The 23050-nt window shown below is 30.8% G+C and overlaps 1 protein-coding gene across 1 annotated transcript; it reads right to left on the bottom strand.

Annotated features, from left to right (window-relative positions):
- Window positions 1-7762: 7762 nt before the first annotated feature.
- Window positions 7763-22991, bottom strand: LOC143046203 (germ cell-less protein-like 1). The gene is made up of 14 exons (XM_076219242.1): window positions 22652-22991; window positions 19431-19554; window positions 18570-18666; window positions 18114-18211; window positions 16802-16848; window positions 16277-16411; window positions 15959-16043; window positions 15586-15676; window positions 14763-14900; window positions 14232-14301; window positions 13642-13720; window positions 11406-11551; window positions 10778-10865; window positions 7763-8840 (listed from the first exon to the last, which is right to left on the bottom strand). The coding sequence occupies exons 1-14, from the start codon at window positions 22780-22782 to the stop codon at window positions 8679-8681; spliced, it is 1491 nt and encodes a 496-aa protein (XP_076075357.1). The 5' UTR covers window positions 22783-22991; the 3' UTR covers window positions 7763-8678.
- Window positions 22992-23050: the final 59 nt, after the last annotated feature.

Raw genomic sequence — 23050 nt, 5'->3', positions numbered from 1 at the left:
AGTGAGAGATATGGAAATTATAATGTATATAAGCACCCTCACACCTACATTTCTCATCTTGTTGACCAAGCCTGGGGGAGGGTGATGATGAATTAATACATGTACACCTTACAATCATTTAATACACCAAATATAGTTGACCTATTGCTTATATTTTCTAAGAAACAAATTAAAACTCAAAAACTAAACATTGATCAATGAACCGTACATATGAGGTCAAGGTCAGATGACCCATGCCAGACAGATAAGTAAGCAGTACAATCAATCTATGCTTTAAATATAGTTGACCTATTACTTATAATTTAAGAAAAAACAGACCAAGACACAAAAACTTAACACTGAGCAATGAACTGTGATAATGAGGTCAAGGTCAAATAAGACATGCCAGACTAACATGTACATCATAGGATATTTACATACCATTCACCAAATATAGTTGATCTTTTGCATACAGTAATAGAAAAAAAAACACCTCAAAAACTTAACTTTGACCACCATGAGGTCTAGGTCAGATGACACCTGCCAGTTGGACATGTACACCTTACAATCATTCCATACACCAAACATAGTTTACCTATTGTTTATAGTATCTAATATATAGACCACAAAAAGTTAACCTTGTTCACTGATCTGTAAAATGAGGTTGAGGCCAATTGAAAACTGTCTGGCATGAGGACCTTGCAAGGTATGCACATACATGTACTAAATATTGTTATCCTATTAATCATAAAGAAAAAAAATTAGGCTGTACCTCGACCTTTAATGGTTTACTTTTATAAATTGTTACTTGGATGGAGAGTTGTCTCATTGGCACTCATACCACATCTTCCTATATCTATTACAACAAGAGTGCACACACTGAAATGTCTCGCCTTCTTTACTAATCATTGATTTTATGTTGATAGTCCTAAGTATAAAGCTTGATTACAACTGTCACATAAACTTAACATTAACCAAGATAGCTAAACAAAGACCAATGAACCATGAAAAGTAGGTCAAGGTCAGATGAACCATGCCAGGCAGACATGTACAGCTAACAAAGCTTCCATACAACAAATATAGTTGACCTATTACTTATAGTTTAAGAAAAATAGATCAAAACACAAAAACTTAACACTGTGCAATGAACCGTGCAATTGAGGTCATGGTCAAATAAAACCTGCGGGACTGACATATAGACCATAATATATTTCCATACACCAAATATAGTTGACCTTTGGCATATAATATTAGATAACCAGATGCTTTTAGTAAAGATTATTTTAATTTATCAGTTGGTAGTAAAAAGTGAATATACATTGTATATTGTATATAACAAAGATTTAAGTTGATTCTGGACAAAGAAAGATAACTCTAATTAAAAAAAAATTTGCTATTTCACAATATTGTGCAATTAGATATTTCTTGCCATTGCACAATACTGTGCAATTGAAAAGACTTGCTATTGCACAATACTTAATATAATAATTTTAGATCCTGATTTGGACCAACTTGAAAACTGGGCCCATAATAAAAAATCTAAGTACATTTTTGGATTCAGCATATCAAAGAACCCCAAGATTTCAATTTTTGTTAAAATCAGACTAAGTTTAATTTTGGACCCTTTGGACTTTAGTGTAGACCAATTTGAAAACAGGACCAAAAATGAAGAATCTACATACACAGTTAGATTTGGTATATCAAAGAACCCCATTTATTCAATTTTTGATGAAATCAAACAAAGTTTAATTTTGGACCCCGATTTGGACCAACTTGAAAACTGGGCCAATAATCAAGAATCTAAGTACATTTTTAGATTCAGCATATCAAAGAACCTAACTGATTCATTTTTTGTCAAAATCAAACTAAGTTTAATTTTGGACCCTTTGGACCTTAATGTAGACCAATTTGAAAACGGGACCAAAAGTTAAGAATCTACATACACAGTCATGACAGTTAGATTCGGCATATCAAAGAACCCCAATTATTCAATTTTGATGAAATTAAACAAAGTTTAATTTTGGACCCTTTGGGCCCCTTATTATGTTGGGACCAAAACTCCCAAAATCAATACCAACCTTCCTTTTATGGTCATAAACCTTGTGTTTAAATTTCATAGATTTCTATTTACTTATACTAACGTTATGGTGCGAAAACCAAGAAAAATGCTTATTTGGGTCCCTTTTTGGCCCCTAATTCCTAAACTGTTGGGACCTAAACTCCCAAAATCAATACCAACCTTCCTTTTGTAGTCATTAACATTGTGTTTAAATTTCATTGATTTCTATTTACTTAAACTAAAGTTATTGTGCGAAAACCAAGAATAATGCTTATTTGGGCCCTTTTTTGGCCCCTAATTCCTAAACTGTTGAAACCAAAACTCCCAAAATCAATCCCAACCGTTCTTTTGTGGTCATAAACCTTGTGTCAAAATTTCATAGATTTCTAATAACTTAAACTAAAGTTATAGTGCGAAAACCAAGAAAATGCTTATTTGGGCCCTTTTTGGCCCCTAATTCCTAAAATGTTGGGACCAAAACTCCCAAAATCAATACCAACCTTCCTTTTGTGGTCATAAACCTTGTGTTAAAATTTCATAGATTTCCATTCACTTTTACTAAAGTTAGAGTGCGAAAACTAAAAGTATTCGGACGATGACGACGACGCAGACGACGACGCCAACGTGATAGCAATTTTTTTTCAAATTTTGCGGTCGTATAAAAAGACCAAAACTTAAAAACTTAACTTTGACCACTGAACCATGAAATTGAGGTCAAGGTCAGATGACATCTGCCCGCTAAACATGTACACCTTCCAGTCCTTCCATACACCAAATATTACTAGCCCTATTACTTATAGTATCTGAGATATGGACTTGACCACCAAAACTTAACCCTGTTCACTGATCCATGAAATGAGGTCGAGGTCAAGTGAAAACTGTTTGACGGGCATGAGGACCTTGCAAGGTACGCACATACCAAATATAGTTATCCTATTACTTATAATAAGAGAGAATTCAACATTACAAAAATTTTGAACTTTTTTTTCAAGTGGTCACTGAACCATGAAAATGAGGTCAAGGACATTGGACATGTGACTGACGGAAACTTCGTAACATGAGGTATCTATATACAAAGTATGAAGCATCCAGGTCTTTCACCTTCTAAAATATAAACCTTTTAAGAAGTTAGCTAACGCCGCCACCGCCACATCTGCCGCCACCACCTCCGCCGCCACCGGATCACTATGTCGAGCTTTCTGCAAAAAAGCAATGAGAAGCAAAAAAATTATTGAACTTGACCTCCATTTTGTCATCAGTAACAACATATTAAAATTTGAATAGGTTTGGTTAAACAGTTCCTGAGTAAATGCACGGACACGACTGGAAAAGCCATTTTTCACTCTTTCAAGAAACGTAACTCCTGAACGGTAAAAGTCAAAATCGTCATTATTGAAATTGACCTCCATTTTGTCATCAGTAACAACATATTAAAATTTGGGAAGCTTTGGTTAAACAGTTCATGCGTAAATGCACGGACACGACTGGAAATGCCATTTTTCAATCTTTCAAGAACCATAACTCCTGAACGGTAAAAGTCAAAATCGTCATTATTGAACTTGACCTTCATTTTGTTGTCTGTAACAACATATTAAAATTTGAAAAGCTTTGGTTGAACGGTTCATGAGTAAATGCACGGACAACATTTGGTTGCCGACCTCCCGCCCGCCCGCCCGCCGTACATCCCCAAATCAATAACCGACATTTTTGTCACAAAAATCCGGTTAATAAAAAGTAAGGAACAAAGAAATATTACAAGAAATAGATTTCAATGACAGCAGTAAAGTAAAAATAATTAGAGGCGGTATGATTGCCAACAAGACTATACACAAGAGATCAAATATAAGCAATTACAAGTCACTATACAGCACTCAATAATGATACAAAACAAATACTTTATACTCTGCTATATAAGTCTGAAGTAAAAAATGTGAAAGAAATCAAACAGCCTAATTTATAACAAAATAATCCAGGTATGACGGACATAACTCAAGACAACCACTGCACTAGGGGTTTCAGACTTGGGACAAACACAGATAGAATTAAAACTAATAAATAAATCATATATGATCATGTTATGCATATTGAATTTTTGCCAAAATAAGATGAAATATTTAGAAGACATCTTCAGAAAGATGTATAGCAGCAAAGTTGAGTACAACAAAATATAAAAAAACACGAGCATTTGTGCATATATTACGTAATTTTAATTCATGATCATGTTACTGGTCTAACATTTAAACAAATATTTGACTTTCTATTAATGTATATATATCATATTTATAGGAAATGCAGTACAGGTATAACAATGTTAAAGGTAAAAAAATAACTTTTGGATAAAACATAAACACTTACTTTTCTATAAAATTGTTCTTTCCAAATAAAAGGTAAAGTGAATTTTAAGCTCAAACCAAATGATTAAATTGTTTATAGCCAGAAAGGCCTTCTTTCACCAAAAATCACACTTATTACTCATTTCTGGAATATGGTAGATTTTCAAAACAAAACAATCAATGAGAAAATGACTAAGAAGCGATCGGTGTAATTGTATAGGCAACTAATTTTCATGGTTAATTAGAACTATACTGATATACCGCTATCCTTGGCTTTGTATGAGCTATGGGCGAGCTTTTAAAAACAACAATTTATATAATACTACACTTCACTAACCATAACAAAAATAAATATGCAAGTGTTAAAAAATTCAGAGTATTAGATTGTAATAGTGGTAGAAATTATATGCCATCAGACATAGAGTGAAACATTTGGACAAAATATTTTTGACACTAGAATTGACGGCATTATTTTGTGTTCGAACTCGATATCGAAATTCATTAAAATTTTACCACTTTGATGAAATGTTTACATAATTTGTCGTTATTTTATTTTGAAACGGAGCCTTTAGAAAAAGTTTTGAGATTAGGATTTAGTTCAGCACTTTCTTCTTAGTTAAAACATTTCTTTTAAACCCTACCCTTTCTTGCATAGTATTGAATTTTGGTGGCAATTTCCAAAAATGCCAGTCTATAGATCATTTGTAACACTTGAATCTAATTTGGAATACTAAATTATATCAACTGTCAATTTTTGTTGAAATTCTAGCACAAAAAGATGTCTCACATAATTTTCAATTTTTTACAAAAACTAAAATTCTACTCCAAGCAATGAAAAAAACTTCACTCTTCACCAGTTGTAACTATAGGGTCAATTCACCAAATGAATTATTAAAAAGCTGTATCTATAACTCTGTTTTTATGTGAAAGAGTTGCAAAAATAACTAGAGGCTCATAAGAGCCTGTGTCGCTCACCTGTTATTGTATTTACTGATGTCAGCCATCTTGGTTGGTAGGCGGGGTCATTAGACACTTTTTTTAAATAGATACCCTAGTAATGACTGTGGCCAAGTTTGGTTAAATTTGGCCCATAGTTTTAGAAAAGAAGATTTTTGTACAATTTACAAAAATGACGAAAAGTTGTTCAATATTGACTATAAAGAACAATAACTCCTTAAGGAGTTGACTGACAATTTTGGTCATGTAGACTTATTTGTAGGTCTTATTTTGCTGAACATTATTGCTGTTTACAGTTTATTTCTATCTATAATAGTATTCAAGATAATAACAAAAAACTGCAAAATTTCCTTAAAATTACCAATTCAGGGGCAGCAACCCAACAACATGTTGTTCGATTCATCTGAAAATTTCAGGGCAGATAGATATTGACCTGATCAACAATTTTACCCTGTCAGATTTGCTCTAATTGCTTTGGTTTTAAAGATATAGCCAAAATATACATTTTACCCCTGTGTTCTATTTTTAGCCATGGCGGCCAGGTCACGGGACACATTTTTTAAACTAGATACCCCATGGATGATTGTGGCCAAGTTTGGTTAAATTTGGCCCAGTAGTTTCAGAGAAGATTCTTCCTAAAAATGAAAATAAAAAACAAACATTTTTAGATAAATGACATGATATATCTTTGACCCAATAAATACTGATATAAAGCACATTCCAATGACTAAAAGTTAAAATAAAAGGTTTAGCAATACTTTTTTCTCATCATAAACACCGTGAGGAAGCTGCAGCAATAGTTTGTATCAGGGATGGGCACGATTACTGACAAATGTAATTGATTAATAATCGATTACATGAAGGATTTTTGTGCAATCGATTAATAATCGATTACTCAAATTTTAGTATGTAATCGATTACAATCGATTACTTTATCAAAATAATTACATTACTTTTCGATTACTGTCAATTACATACTTCAACATTTCAACAAAAAATAACATGAGTAAAACACAATTATATTGTTCAACATTTGTATATATAGTGGAAATTAAGATCTTTACCTAATGCATCATTTAAAGCATTGTTTCTAAATTATAAGTTAATAGCTGCTTTTTAGATCAAATCTCTTGATGAAAATTAGAAATATTTAAAAAATCTCGTAATTTTGACTTTCAACATATATGAAATTGAAAGATGTCATCGCATTGCAATAATCACTTATTCATAACTAATTGTTTTTCAAAAAATTAGCTTTCTTACTGACACGTTAGCTTTTTTGTTTTTACTCTTTAAAAAAAAATATTTTAGCATAATTAATTACAATGTTTAAGGAAATATAAAAAAAGTAGAATAATTAATTAGTTCAGCTAATTTTTAAGATCAAAATTTATTTTTATAATGACATGCATGTTTTAAAACTTTTGTTTGGATAACCACCCTAATTACAGATTATTTAACTGCCACTGGAGTACAATTTATAACCTGGGGCTAAATATTGTAAATTTCCTTCTTTATTAGACATAAGATAATTGAAATAAAAACAAAGTATGTTTGTTATTGATTAGAAGACTTTGATCATCTCATTAGTAAAGGCAAGAATGTTGTTAACTTCTCCAATCAAATTATATACAAAATATATTTATAGTGTCAAAGGGATACATGTATCTATTTCTAAAAAGAATTGCTATGCATTGCCATTGGTTCATTGTTAAAAGGATTTTGTGTTCTTTTTTTATTTAATTAATTTATATACATGTATATATATCATAACATTTAAGAAATCAACTGTTTATGTATTCTAAGCTTTAATTTCAACTCTGATTGAAAATGATGTTTTCAGGAAATTTAATACAAATAAGCTTACTAACTTTTAAAAAATGTAGTACAGAACTTAACGAAAGACAGACACATTTCTTATTTAAGATCTATTTTATTATTTCAAATCTATTTTCTTATTTAAATATTAAAGCTCTTGAATTATTGACAAGCACATACATCCATTTGTTTCAAAAGCTAGATATAAAGTAAATTTAGGTAGCTATATATATAGGGGAGGGATCTGGTTACTCATAATGCAGCTAGAGACATAGATAGAAATAAGGCAGTTGCTTAAATCTCAAGTATTGTTAATGCATAATATTTTATCTGTACTACAAAGTGATAACATACATATTTTTACTCTGAAATAGGTTATTTTTCACCAAACTATTTTACTAAAGAAATCGAAATGTAATCGAAAAGTAATCGATGATTACATCCAAATTTTTGCTGTAATCGATTAAATTACGATTACATGTAATCGAATATGTCTTCGATTACAGATTACTGTCAATTACTTGAAAAAATGTAATCAATTACAATCGATTACGATTACAGATTACGATTACCCCATCCCTGGTTTGTATAGATCTATCTTTATTCAATCTTCATCCTGAGGAAGTTGCAGCAATAGTCTGTACAGATCTATCTTTATTCAATATTCGTCATGAGGAAGCTGCAGCAATAGTTTGTACAAATCTATCTTAATTCAATATTCATCAAGAGGAAGCTGCAGCAATAGTTTGTACAGATCTATCTTTATTCAATATTCATAAAGAGGAAGCTGCAGCAATAGTCTGTACAGATCTATCTTTATTCAATATTCATAAAGAGGAAGCTGCAGCAATAGTCTGTACAGATCTATCTTTATTCAATTTTCATCCCGAGGAAGTTGCAGCAATAGTTTGTACAGATCTATCTTTATTCAATCTTCATCAAGAGGAAGCTGCAGCAATAGTTTGTACAGATCTATCTTTATTCAATATTCATCATGAGGAAGCTGCAGCAATAGTTTGTACAGATCTATCTTTATTCAATATTCATGATGAGGAAGCTGCAGCAATAGTTTGTACAGATCTATCTTTATTCAATATTCATAAAGAGGAAGCTGCAGCAATAGTTTGTACAAATCTATCTTTATTCAATATTCATCATGAGGAAGCTGCAGCAATAGTTTGTACAAATCTATCTTTATTCAATCTTCATCAAGAGGAAGCTGCAGCAATAGTTTGTACAGATCTATCTTTATTCAATATTCATCATGAGGAAGCTGCAGCAATAGTTTGTACAGATCTATCTTTATTCAATATTCATGATGAGGAAGCTGCAGCAATAGTTTGTACAGATCTATCTTTATTCAATATTCATGATGAGGAAGCTGCAGCAATAGTTTGTACAAATCTATCTTTATTCAATCTTCATCAAGAGGAAGCTGCAGCAATAGTTTGTACAAATCTATCTTTATTCAATATTCATCATAAGGAAGCTGCAGCAATAGTTTGTACAGATCTATCTTTATTCAATCTTCATCAAGAGGAAGCTGCAGCAATAGTTTGTACAGATCTATCTTTATTCAAAAGTCTGGATGGCTCAAGGTCAAACTGAAAGTCATTGTTGGAAGATACCATAATGTTCATACTAACATACAGTGGAAACTTAAACTTCTTGTCTAACAGCATAACTACATGTTCCTGCAATATAAATATGTAACATATTAAACTTCTTGTCTAACAGCATAACTACATGTTCCTGCAATATAAATATGTAACATATTAAACTTCTTGTCTAACAGCATAACTACATGTTCCTGTAATATAAATATGTAACATATTAAACTTCTTGTCTAACAGCATAACTACATGTTCCTGTAATATAAATATGTAACATATTAAACTTCTTGTCTAACAGCATAACTACATGTTCCTGTAATATAAATATGTAACATATTAAACTTCTTGTCTAACAGCATAACTACATGTTCCTGTAATATAAATATGTAACATATTTAACTTCTTGTCTAACAGCATAACTACATGTTCCTGCAATATAAATATGTAACATATTAAACTTCTTGTCTAACAGCATAACTACATATTCCTGCAATATAAATATGTAACATATTAAACTTCTTGTCTAACAGCATAACTACATGTTCCTGTAATATAAATATGTAACATATTAAACTTCTTGTCTAACAGCATAACTACATGTTCCTGTAATATAAATATGTAACATATTAAACTTCTTGTCTAACAGCTTAACTACATGTTCCTGCAATATAAATATGTAACATATTAAACTTCTTGTCTAACAGCATAACTACATGTTCCTGCAATATAAATATGTAACATATTAAACTTCTTGTCTAACAGCATAACTACATGTTCCTGCAATATAAATATGTTACATATTAAACTTCTTGTCTAACAGCATAACTACATGTTCCTGCAATATAAATATGTAACATATTAAACTTCTTGTCTAACAGCATAACTACATGTTCCTGCAATATAAATATGTAACATATTAAACTTCTTGTCTAACAGCATAACTACATGTTCCTGTAATATAAATATGTAACATATTAAACTTCTTGTCTAACAGCATAACTACATGTTCCTGTAATATAAATATGTAACATATTAAACTTCTTGTCTAACAGCATCACTACATGTTCCTGTAATATAAATATGTAACATATTAAACTTCTTGTCTAACAGCATAACTACATGTTCCTGTAATATAAATATGTAACATATTAAACTTCTTGTCTAACAGCATAACTACATGTTCCTGTAATATAAATATGTAACATATTAAACTTCTTGTCTAACAGCATAACTACATGTTCCTGCAATATAAATATGTAACATATTAAACTTCTTGTCTAACAGCATAACTACATGTTCCTGTAATATAAATATGTAACATATTAAACTTCTTGTCTAACAGCATAACTACATGTTCCTGTAATATAAATATGTAACATATTAAACTTCTTGTCTAACAGCATAACTACATGTTCCTGTAATATAAATATGTAACATATTAAACTTCTTGTCTAACAGCATAACTACATGTTCCTGTAATATAAATATGTAACATATTAAGAAGTGTTATTTTTCAGTCGTGAATGTAAATACAAGTTTTATTGACCATTTGTTACAATTCAAGTAGTCATGGTCAATTCATGTTAACTTCTTTTTACTCATCTTTATTTTTTTTTCTATAAAGAATAAAATACTCAAAAGTTTATATATATTGAATAAAATCATCACATGCAGCGCTTCACTAAATGAAAGGACCCACAAAAAATTAAACTTTCTATCAGTTTCTAAATCAGTTCTGACAGGATCTTGATCTTACAATCCCTTGCAAATCAGTCTTGATATAAACCTTATGTGTCAATCACTTACAAATCAAAACATTTGAAAGCCATAAATGTATTTATATGTAGACCTGTTAGGTGTTATATGACCAAAAGTTACCTAAAAAATAGCTACGTTAATTACAGGTCAACTGTGGAAGACCTTATCTTTAAATTCAACTACAATATACACTGAGTTAATATCAACAAAATATTCACAACCATGTACAAAACAGACCCAGGCAATATAAAGCAAATTACCGTATCTTGTAGTAGATTAATTCTTGTTAGGACTGTAGATTTGTCTGTTGTTGTTCTTCCTTTTTCATCTACTGAGGCTACTTTTATTCTAAAAATAAATGCAGTATTTTGAAAAACTGAGATCCGGAAAGATTTATTAATTCAATCAAAAGAAATACCTACATACTAATGAGTAGTCAGAGAGCAGACATATTTTCAGAAATCTATCCATTGCTTGAACACACATGCAGAGAATAACATAGTTTTTCAATGTTGTTGTTCTGCTGTCATTTAGATGTAAACCCCACATCTATCATTCACATATGCTATAAAGGTTAGTACTTTTAAGAGAAAAATTGTCTTGTCAGGTCAACTTTTTCTTGTTCGGCTGTAGCAATAGTTTTTTTTTGTTTTACAAGTCAACTGAATGAATATATATGGAAGTTTTTAACGACCTTGACTGGCTATACAGCCCTTGCACGTTCGGTACTGAATGAAGTTCAAACTGTATTACATTTATGATAACACCAGTTCAAAGATAAAAGCACATGAAGCCACAAAGCAATAACATGGGAAGTTTAGGTACGACTGACAAATGTACAGGCATAAGCTGAACTAAATAGGCTATGATTCTGAATCTATTACTCACCTATAGGCTATACTACGATAAGGATGAAGACTGACTGCACCAGGACAGAGTTGACTATGTGTATTACGTTTTATTGAGATCAGACTATTTGAGTATGATACTAACAGATCTATGCCATAACTGTAACCAACCCACCTCCAACAGTACTAAAATCAATGAAAACATACATTAAAAGTACAAATTGTTATAGCTCATTTGAATAGTCAATTTACAGAAGACAAGATAACTATATGTTTTATAGTTCCATCTCACATAATTTTTAATCTGATTACAATTGATAATTCCTCTGGGACTTATTATATGCATGTCACCATTAAGTTTCCCCGGAATTGAAAAAAAGTAAAGTTTTTCACAAGGAAGTAAAAGAAAAACAGCTTCACAATTAGTCTAAAAATAAAAAAGATTATATTATCTTTGTTGACTTTAACTGAACTCATTATATTACAAGAGCTGTAGACACTTCACTAAATTTTTTCAGAGAGCACTCTTCAAAAAGATTTCAAAAAAAGAGAAAATTTGCATCAAAATGTTGAGGAAAATGAATACTGTGAAAGTACTTTTATTCGTGGGGAACCAATTTTTAAGGTTGTCGTGGATGACTTTATCCACGAATTTGAAGTGTCCAACGAAATAAAACAACCGTTGTCCAAAATCAAGACATTCAAAGATCCCCATGTAGGTTTGACTACTGATATGATCTAGAGAATATATTGAATATCTCCAAATCTGAGAATATTATAGTAGTAGTCACAGAGCAAACACACTATGAACTACAACTGCAATAGTGCTTGTAGGATTTTACCCATTTAATCTTTAATAACCTAAACTGTACAACTTTTGACCTTTTAATTCTCATAATAAAATATTTTTGATCGTTGAAAGTCAGATTTCAGGTATTGATATGCTATTATGATAAAGTGTTAATTTTATATCCTCATAGTTCTCGTACGTATGGGAAATAATAATTTCATGCTGGGCTTGCTTTTCATAAGAATTATTTTACAACTCAAGATATGTTTATAGCATTTGTTTATGTTACTGTTTTCTCTAGGTGACATGTTTATGGCCTAATTAACACCTTTGATGGTCTTTAATCTGTTAATCACTCTATCTAGGGTTAATTAGCGTGGTTACTACGATTTACACGAGTTAATGTTTACTTTGCAATTTCTTTCAATTCCGACAATTTGTAACCTTCGTTTCTAATGTCTTCAATTATTCAAATTTTTTTTTTAGAAAACAAAATTCCACGATTTTAAAAACCCACGAACATGTAAATGTGTGTCAAACCACGAAAATTGATACCCACGAATTACAGTATTTTCACTGTTTTCATACTAACAGTCTAGAAATGGTTTTATTAGTTGAATGAATAATATAATGAATTGCATGATTTGAAAAGGTTTAAAATTTCATAAAATAATGTCACAAAGTGGATTGTTTGATTAGTCAGTGGTCTCAATATGTTTATATTATTGCATAGCAATATAATATTTCCCACAGAAAGTAACCAAAAGTTAGCATGCAATAAATTCTAATATTGCACTAGTGTAATAAATCTTCACAATTCATGATGTCATCACCGACAAAATCTTAGTTTAAACCCATTTTTACTTTCAAATATTATATTGCTATACAATAAAAGGGTTATTGCATGAATATTGGGGAATATTGCCCCTCATAGAACATATATTGCACTCGCAAGCTCGTGCAATATAAAATTCTCCTTGGGACAATATTCCTCAATATTCATGCAATAACCCTAAATTATTGTTTAGCAATATAATATTTCCCACAGAAAGTAACCAAAAGTTAGCATGCAATAAATTCTAATATTGCACTAGTGCAATAAATCTTCACAATTCATGATGTCATCACCGACAAAATCTTAGTTTAAACCCATTTTTACTTTCAAATATTATATTGCTATACAATAAAAGGGTTATTGCATGAATATTGGGGAATATTGCCCCTCATAGAACATATATTGTACTCGCAAGCTTGTGCAATATAAAATTCTCCTTGGGACAATATTCCCCAATATTCATGCAATAACCCTATATTATATTCTAGTATAAGAGGTCAAATAGATCATAAATTGATTAATAAGTTAACTCTAGCAGTTAACAAGTAAAATAGGTTGGTTTGTGTTTTAAATTTTCAGTATTAAGATGTACTTGCAAGAAAAACCCTTTTAGGGGAAATAACTCCTTTAAAAAAAAAACCAGTGGCTTACATCTCCTTCTACAGGTAGAGCCCTTCCACATCTAAAACAATTCTTATTGAATATATCTTCTTCTGGCACATCATCAGGTCTGAAATTAGGTCAAAATGGCAAAATTAAAATATCTCACAATCAAAAGTAATTTAGTTCAAATCTCCTAAATCCCCCATTGAAATCAACACCCAGTCAATACCTTAGAGTGGTTAAATTTCAGACCATAATTCTGGTATTATATTAAGACCTAAGACCACAAAAATGTGACAAGTTGAGACATAGAAATATTGTACTGGTTAATGACTGTAAAACTTAATGCTGATTACAGCTGTTCTGTTTTGTGTGTCAGTAGCATACCCTTGTTGCATATTGTCAGACATTTTATTGTTTTATTGTTGCATATTGTCAGACAATTATTCGTTGAAATATTATAAGATAATAAGTTAGGTTATAGAAGTCTATCAAGCTGTAACAAATATGTAAGTTTTACTGTTTCTATGGGAGTTTAGATATCTTCTCATCTCTATCTCATACAATGAAGTAAAGACCGATTACAGATGCCAGCAAATTACTGACTTTACATAAATATTGAACTAAACAAAATTTACCCATGATCCCGTCCTTGTTCTATAGTTAACATTTTCTTCCATTGTTGTTCAAAAAAAGGTTGTATCCACGCTGGAAAAAATGAATAATATAAAATGTCATTCTCTGTAAACAACAGATAAAATGTTTCTCTTCAAAGCTGATTTTACTGACACTAGAATATGCTTAAAAAAATAGAACAAAAAATGGCTATGCAAACTTTTATGTCCAAATGTTATAACATACAAGAAATAACATTTTTGTTTCCTATCTTTAGTCCTTAGTAAATACACTCTCCCTGGTTGAAAAGTTGAAGATTGAGTGTGTCAAACTAGCCTCCTTCAAGATGATACATGTGAATAAAAAAAACTTTGGGGTAACCTTACATTCAAACATACTATCTTATTTAATATATTAACAATCAAATTTACTTTTCATTGTCTCTTTGACTAAATTGCACTTCTTTTAAATTGGTCACCCAAAATCAGATATACTTTTTAATATAAACAATAGCCGCTGAGAAAGCATCCAAATAACACAAACTTTATACTAACCAAGATGGAAGACCTTGTCATCTTCTACAAGTTTGAGAGAAGCCAGATCATTGATAACATGCTGCCATCTTATTTTACAAAACACAGGTAAATATAAATTTCCTTTCTCCGTTTTCAGGAAACATTCTGAAGGATTTTCTGCAAATATAAAATAAACATGAATATGAAACACCATTCTTTTGTTTTCTGGAGTAATTCTGAAAGACTGCCCTTTATTTGATGACTAAAAAAATCACACCTACACATGAAATCACAGTTGATGTTGTGAGCCAGCAAATCTATTTTTTTTCTCAAAAAGTAACATATCAATTAGACAATTCATGTAAATTTTTTATATTAAATCATTTCTTTACAAATGTTTTATTCAATACAGTTGAATGAAGCTTTCTTTTCCAGAATTAAATGGAATAACATGCAACTTAGTATAGTAGTTCATTACTGTTTCATTTTACAGCCAGAACCTTTGAAAAAGGTTAACATCTTTCACAGTATTCTTACTTAAGCAGGAAAAATTCCTGGGTGATTCATTTGTTACATACAAAAAAAATCATAAGACTCAGATCAATGATGAAATGGAAAATAGATTTATTGATTGTTGGAGTTTTAACACCACTTTTGGGGTATTTCATGGTGGTCAGTTTTTATTAGTGGAGGAAGCTGAAGTGCTCAGAGAAAACCAATCAATTTAGATTGGAGCCCAGTGCACCCGCACGGGCGGGGTTTGAACTCACAACTTCAGTGTTGACGGGCTAGTGATTACAGTGGTAGAACTTCTTAGACAACTTGGCCACCCTGGAAAATAGAAAGTTCTGTTACCACCAACCTTTATGTAACTGTTTAAAATAGTCAGCAGCATCTGTGGTCAGATTCTTTGCAGTACTGTCCCAGCTAGGATTCTCTTGTAAAAATACCCACTGTAATAATAACAATGTCAATTTAGTTTATCATTGTTCATTCAAGTCCTTTGTAGAAAGTCTATGAATTTACCATAAATGTAGCTCTATAAAGGGTTATGCAACCCATTGGTATTTTTCAAGTATCAAAAGAGGAACCCATCCCAGTGTCTGGTGTATGCCTGTAAATAGGAAGCAATCCTCCTATGTATATGCTCCCTTATTTATTGAATTGGTGTCAAATTACACTTTAAAATAAAAAAAAGTGATAATAAAATAAAAGTTTATATCTATAGACTTTACCTTTTTGAGCTGTGAATAAACATCAACTTCTACTTGCATCACATATAAATCTGGAGAAACTACCAACCTCGTCATTAAGTCTATACTGCAATGTAAAAAATATGTTAAAATAAGTTAAACAAGCTAATTATACACATCAAGATCTATCTGCATCACATATAAATTAAAAGAAAATTACTAAAAACTAAAACCGTAATGTAAAACAAAACTTAAAAAAGATGTAAAATCATTCTTAAAAGTTAAAGAATATAATTTGCTTGTGTTATAATGAAGAAATTATTTATACTATAATATATTTCTAATTTAAAGCTTACTAACCTTATGTTCTTAAGAAAATTCTGATCTTGTTTATTTGCTAGAAAATTAGACAACAACCAATTAAAACAATCTTTTTCTAACTCCTGCAGTCCATACATCTGACTAGCTTCATAATATATATGCACCATCTTTGAGCTGAAATGACAAATTTACATTTATTCATATTGTTTTAATTGAAAGTTTGGCATGTCTAAGGTTGATCAGAACTGTCATTTTGCACTTCAGAAATAAAGAAACAACAGGAAAATATTTTTCAATTTGTCATATGAAGACAGCATGGAAAAGTCTACATTCATGTAATGGTAGATAAGTACCCCTGTACAACTTGCGTACAAACTTGAAAGCCAAAATTGTTGAGAAGAGACTCAGTATAGATTGTAGGGTTTTCTGAACATTGATTTTGTAATATGAACCTTTTTGACAGGTGAGTGCAGCAGAGATTCACATTGTGTTGAGGCTGATGTTTTCAATATGCAAAAAAGACCTGAAATCTGATTTTGGTACTTATTTTTACAATCATAATACCTTAGAGTATCTGTCATCAGTTCCTTACAATGCTGTATTAGTCCTTCCTACAATCAGAGGAGGATGATATTTATTAATTTAGAGGCCCATTTATTTGTATTTTAAAAAAAAGTCCATGATGAACAATTTGAAATTAATACTGCCTTTTATTAGGCATGACAATTTTATCATTAGTTCCACTGATTAGTGTTTTTTAATTCTATTTTGCCAATTTCAGGGGTTGTATAAAACAAAGGATTCTGTAAATTATGAATGCCTCTTCTGTAACTTACTTAAAGAGGCTCGCAGGTATAAGACTTTCAGAAAAAAATAAAACTAATTTTTCATTACAAAATTTATTCATTACCTTTAGTAGTTGTTAATTTATCATATGGTACAAAAATCATTCCAGGTCACTTTTAAAATGTAGATATCATTGAAAAAGCTCCAAATTATCTCCCTTTGGCGCAAAAATGCTATTTTATGGCATTAACATTGAAATATCTTTTTAAACTCATCGGTGACCTATATTTTTTATGGTCGTTTTCGAATAAGCTGTACATAAACTAAATAATTGTAAAATTTAAGCGATTTCTGTAATTTAGTTCTTTTTTTATTTCGATATTACTGCTATTTCTCCTATTAGTTCAACAGAAAAAAAGGGCTTTAATAAAAATGTACGCTTCTTTCGAAGGCAGATTGTGAACGTAAATGAATGGTGACCCCATTTTTTAATTTCATTTTTCAATTAATATAAGATAAAGTTCATTTATAGAAAAATATAGGGAAATCCTATATCAAATAAAAAATTTGATTAAGACCTGTGATCCCCCTTAAGTTCACAGGTACATTGCAATCCATAGGTGGATCCAGGGGGGGGCCCTTTCGTGGGGAAAAATTTGGTGGATTATATAGGGAATCACTATAGCATGACTGGAGCCCCCCTTCTAGGTCAGTCAGCGGGCCCCCCTTATGAAAAGTTCTGGATCGGCCACTGCAATCAACAAAGTCAATTGGAAGGCACTATTTCTGGTTCAATTAACAGCTATTTAATATCTTGAAAACAAAAATTAAAGTCACAACCAAAACATGTACAACATAAACAATTTTTGTTCTTCACAATAACAGAAATGAAATAAAACATCCTTACAGACCCCTTTACTTGGAAGCATTAAATATATCACACAGAAAGCTTAATTTATCATTAGTACTACAACATAATACATAATAGGAGACAAACTCAGTACATATTTGTATATTGAAATAGCTCTTAAGGAATGAATGAACTGACAAAGCAGGACTCCTGGATCAGTTTTTAGATTCATGTACTTACTAATTGTAATAAAATAGCAGTTGCTAAGACACCAACGACTTCTACTGGTTTAATGAATATATAATCTTGATACAAAGATCCAAATGTTATCTTTAATGCTAAAATATATAAAAGTATAATGAATATACATTGTTCAATTTACCCAAAATGATCTACAATGCTGAATATACAAAAAATATAGTCTTTGTGTTTCATTTTATCAATTTACAGCTGTTAAACAACTCACTATAATCTAGAACTTGAAATATTGTATAGACACCTGTTGTTGATGACTGTATTGATAATATTTTGGTATTTTTATCTTTAGGTTGATGCCTCTTTGGTGGATACTCCACATATCCTTTTATTCATACTTGTTTTTGTCCAGAAGGTATATAGTTGTTTCCCTTTCTTTATAGAGATCGATGATACAGTAGGGTTGATTCAAAAGTGAAATGACTAAAATTATCTACTCACCTGTTTCATCAATATTAGGATCTGCTACATCTATAACAACATTTTTACTGGACGATTCTGACCAGGATCCATTAAACATACAGGAAAAATACGGAGACTGTAAGAAAAGCAATATGTCATGTATGTGTAACGTGAATGGTAATACAATATAAATGATGAGAATATAATTCTCTACTATATTATACATGTAGTATATGATTTCTAATTTATATAGGAATTACGTACAGGTTTGATCAGGGCATTGCACAATACTGTGTCTTCCTTGAATGTATTCCACGTTGCTCTATAATTGAAATATGATCTAAAACAAACCAACTTTATAGGAATGAAGACTGCATGAATCAAGTGATCCCTTATAAACAGGTTCAGTACTTTGAACTGGCCTTATTAACAGTAAGCTTTCTTTGGTGTGGTATTATTTAATTTATTTATCATTGTATTGGTTTTGCTTTTTCTGTACCATTCATCATTAAACTGACAAAAATGTATGCTCCATTGCCTCTCTTAAACTCTCAGAGGTGATTAAAAAAAAAAATCATTTGTAGGATCTTTGATCATGTTGATAGTCTCTGTTAATCTATTCACATTATGTTTAAACACAGGACAGTTTAGAGCTTTACCTAATGCAAAGACAGTTGCACACTGTTGATGACCTTGTATCAACCTTTTGATGTCTTTAATGATCACTAATGCTAAATGTCATGGATATGTTGATCATATTGAAATGCTCTCATTACCTGTGATATGATATTCATCATAATGATATGGAAACATCTTAACAAATCTCAGGGTATAATATCACTTTTTTGCCATTGCATAAAATATATTTTGTATTCTTCAGTTTGTTTCAAAGCATGTTACCTGTGACAAGTAAACTTTATGGAGAAACCATTCTTTCCCGGAAGCTGTAATTGTAATGTCACTATTTTCTCCATCTATAAATAATTTCTGGTAGATATATTTTGAAGTTGAAGGCAGTCGTTTTCTGAAAAATAATAATAGATAGATATATGTACCTTACATGCACTGCCATTTTGCTTGTTATTTTAGCAGTTACTTTTTTTCATAATTTGGGTGAGTTAGTAGAAAGTGGGCTGAGTTGGTGGAAAAGTCTGTCAATTTGGCAGTTGGAAAACTTGCCTTGCTTCCCAAATAAGAGGGTCATATAACTTTCACTGTAATTTGCATGATGATAAAATGTACACTTTCTTTTAGATAATAGAAAAAAATCAACTAATTTTGACGAGTCACATTAATCTTTTTTCCTTAATTAACAGAAACAATAATTATTATAAACCTCTGAAGAATCAGGATAACGAATGATTATAAGGACATTTTGATGAATCAAGGTAAAACTATAACCAATTTGATGCTAAGACCTGAGGTCATGATATATGGCATTCCTTCCCTCAGCCAGAGCCGGTATCCAACTGTTCGTCCTAATAACATATTTGCCCTGGGTACATTTGCCCTGAGTTCGTTCGCCCATAGAGTCAGTTCGCCCTTTTAAAAAATATTAATATTCAGGGCTTGAAGTTTAATAAACTTATTCAGATATTTCTATGGTATATATTCTTGAAATTTATGAAAACAGGAAGTTTTTGGCTTGTTTAATTGTTCAATGACAAAATAATTCGTATCACTGATTTTTGTGATACTTGTCTTTTGGATGGATTATTAATAAAAATCAAACATTTTGTTTTGATAAAACATTCAGTTTGAAATTAATAAAAACAATGATGTACGAACTGTAAATCAGAAAACGGATTTACAAGTTCATTTATTATTATACAGTGTTCTGAGAATAGTCTCCAGTATTCTACTCTGTAAATCAAAGAGAAAATGATAAATTGATTGCGACAATATAAATATTCTGTCAATTTTTCAACAAACTTTAACATACTTTGTTCAAATACTTATAATTTTGCAAGACAACAATTAGAAAGAAATAAAAATCAGGGCGAATGAACCCTGAGAGAACAGGTATCAGGACGAACAGTTACTAGGGCGAACGTGAATCAGGGTGAACAGACCCGGATTCGCCAGAGCCTCAGGTTCAAATAAGGTTTAAGATATTAAACAAGCGAGCCCAATCTGGTACAGTATTAATTTAAATTTGTTTAAAAATATTTCTCTCTGGTTAAAGATAAAACATAGCAGTTCTCCCACAGGCACTTGTTAATATACATTGATAGTGGGTCTTCCCATGGATAGAAACAAGTGACTGTGAGTTCCCTGGCAAATGTGAATCCATGATATCTCGGCCTATAACAAACTCGGCCTCCCAAAATCGGACTATAACAAACTCGGACTACTAGAAGAATATAAGTATAATGCTGATTGTTGTTGTTATTGGAAATTAATTTTCAATTCTTAATTTAAAATGAATTTTTTATCTACAATTGATTAAACAATTTATTTTTGAACATTTTTGAGTGGATAAAAAAAAAATACATCAACAAGATATATATATATAAAAAGAAAAGTACAAAAAAACTGCTATTTGAAGTTGATATATTGAAAATGTACCACTGATTTGTCATTCCAGTATTATTATTTGTAATAAGGTCCCTCTCAGAATAAATTTTTATTTTATGCATATCTTAATTGATTATGACATCATGCCACGTGTATCGTTGACACCTTTTTAATCACCATAAGTTAAACAAACAACTGGCACATGTACTGTTGAGTCCTATCTAATCACGCAAGTCAGGACACAACTACCTGTTATTACACGAAATTGGGAACTAAATATCCAATTAAATGTGTCTTGTCTTGTATTGACTGAACTTCAGTTAATTCAGTGAATTGTAGTTTTTCTGGTTTCTGATCATACTTTGTATGGTTGAGTCTTGGTGTTATTTATCTGTACATTGCAATACTATTTAATAAAGAAAACATAGGGTTTACAAATTTTACAAGTTTTGCATTATAAAAAATAATTAAAATTCTGTTTATAGGAAGCTAATACAAAGAAGAAGTATCTTACTGAATACAACTTTAATTTCCTTATTGTAAAAGAACAATCAAGCAAGACTTTCTTTATCCATAGAAAGTAAAATGTTTATGAGTAACAATTATGAACTAGAATAATATATAGAAGCACTAATTACCAGTATTACAAACTCTGTGTTGCCATAAACTACACGAATCACACTGTAAGGCATGTTGCTTTGTTGTAACTTTTCTAGAACACTTGACGCAGTGGTCGGTACCCATGTAGAAGGGATTTTTTTTCATGTTATTTTATAGAAGTTTTTGGTAAGATCAAAGAATTCTCTGTTGTTTTTTCAATTTTACTCCAAATCTATTTTTAGATACATGTATAATAAATGTTTGCCTCGGCTTGCCTTTCTAAAAACATTGTATCTGTTTGATGTGACCATTTGAATATAATTACTTTTCAATTGCTGAAATCATTAATAAAGAACTACAGATAAGTGAAATTGTTAAGAAGCCATTCGCTGTCAATCAAATTTCTCTTTGTTTATATACTAATCATAAACACCAAGGATTAAACACAATAAAAACACGAACACACGCCAATCATTAAAATATCTTTTGTCACTACACACAATAAATCACAATGATATTTCAAATAAAAGTTAATTATCCTCATTTAAACATATCAAATTCAACTCATATAACAAATATTTAATACATTTCTATATATGGTCTTCATTATAATCTCATAAATTCGTATATAATTTTAATATATAAAGGTTTTTTTTATTAAAGTTAAAAAAAAAACATCTACTAATCGTAGTCCGAGTTTGTTCAATATATTTCTTCATATAAATAATGGTAGGTCAAGTTTTTTATAGTCTGATTTTGTTATAGTCCGAATTTGTTATTGTCCGATTTTGTTTTAGTCCGACTTATCCAGCAGCCCAGCAGCGGCAAATGTAGTCCAAATATTTATAACATCTTCAATTCTTGCAAGGCTATCTTTTTTTCTGGGACACCTTCCTCCGGTGTATGGCGTCCCTGAAAAAAAATTAAAATAGCCTTGCAAGTGATCATAATTATTTGTGCTACAACAAGTGGAGAACTTTACAGAAACAACAACATTATTGTACTTTTTAGGGGTGTGCATTTCCTCTTCTTCGTCTGTCGAATCATTATCCTGCAACCTTTTTCTTTTTAATGACGTGGTTCCCTTATCTGATTGACGATTTGGACTACTAAGCTTTGCTAATTTGTTCCCCATTCTAATTATTTTGTTGAAACCTGCAACTTGATTTTCCCTGGCTTTGACATTTCCGGTTTGTGAGAGATTCTAAATCTGTAACGAACAGCGGACTGGACTTTATTTCCGTATTTAAAATTCGTAAACAATTGTTTTTTTCTTCCATTAGAACAGCTTATTTATATAGGAGACTAGCGTGATAATAAATTTGATCCTAGTTCCATTGCAAATCAAGTAAAAAATCCACAACAGCAAATTATTATAGAACATATAAAGGGATCGGGACGAC

The sequence above is a fragment of the Mytilus galloprovincialis genome, chromosome 9 (assembly GCF_965363235.1).
Source record: "Mytilus galloprovincialis chromosome 9, xbMytGall1.hap1.1, whole genome shotgun sequence".
NCBI classification, from domain to species: domain Eukaryota; kingdom Metazoa; phylum Mollusca; class Bivalvia; order Mytilida; family Mytilidae; genus Mytilus; species Mytilus galloprovincialis.
This window is presented reverse-complemented; position numbering and strand designations above follow the sequence as displayed.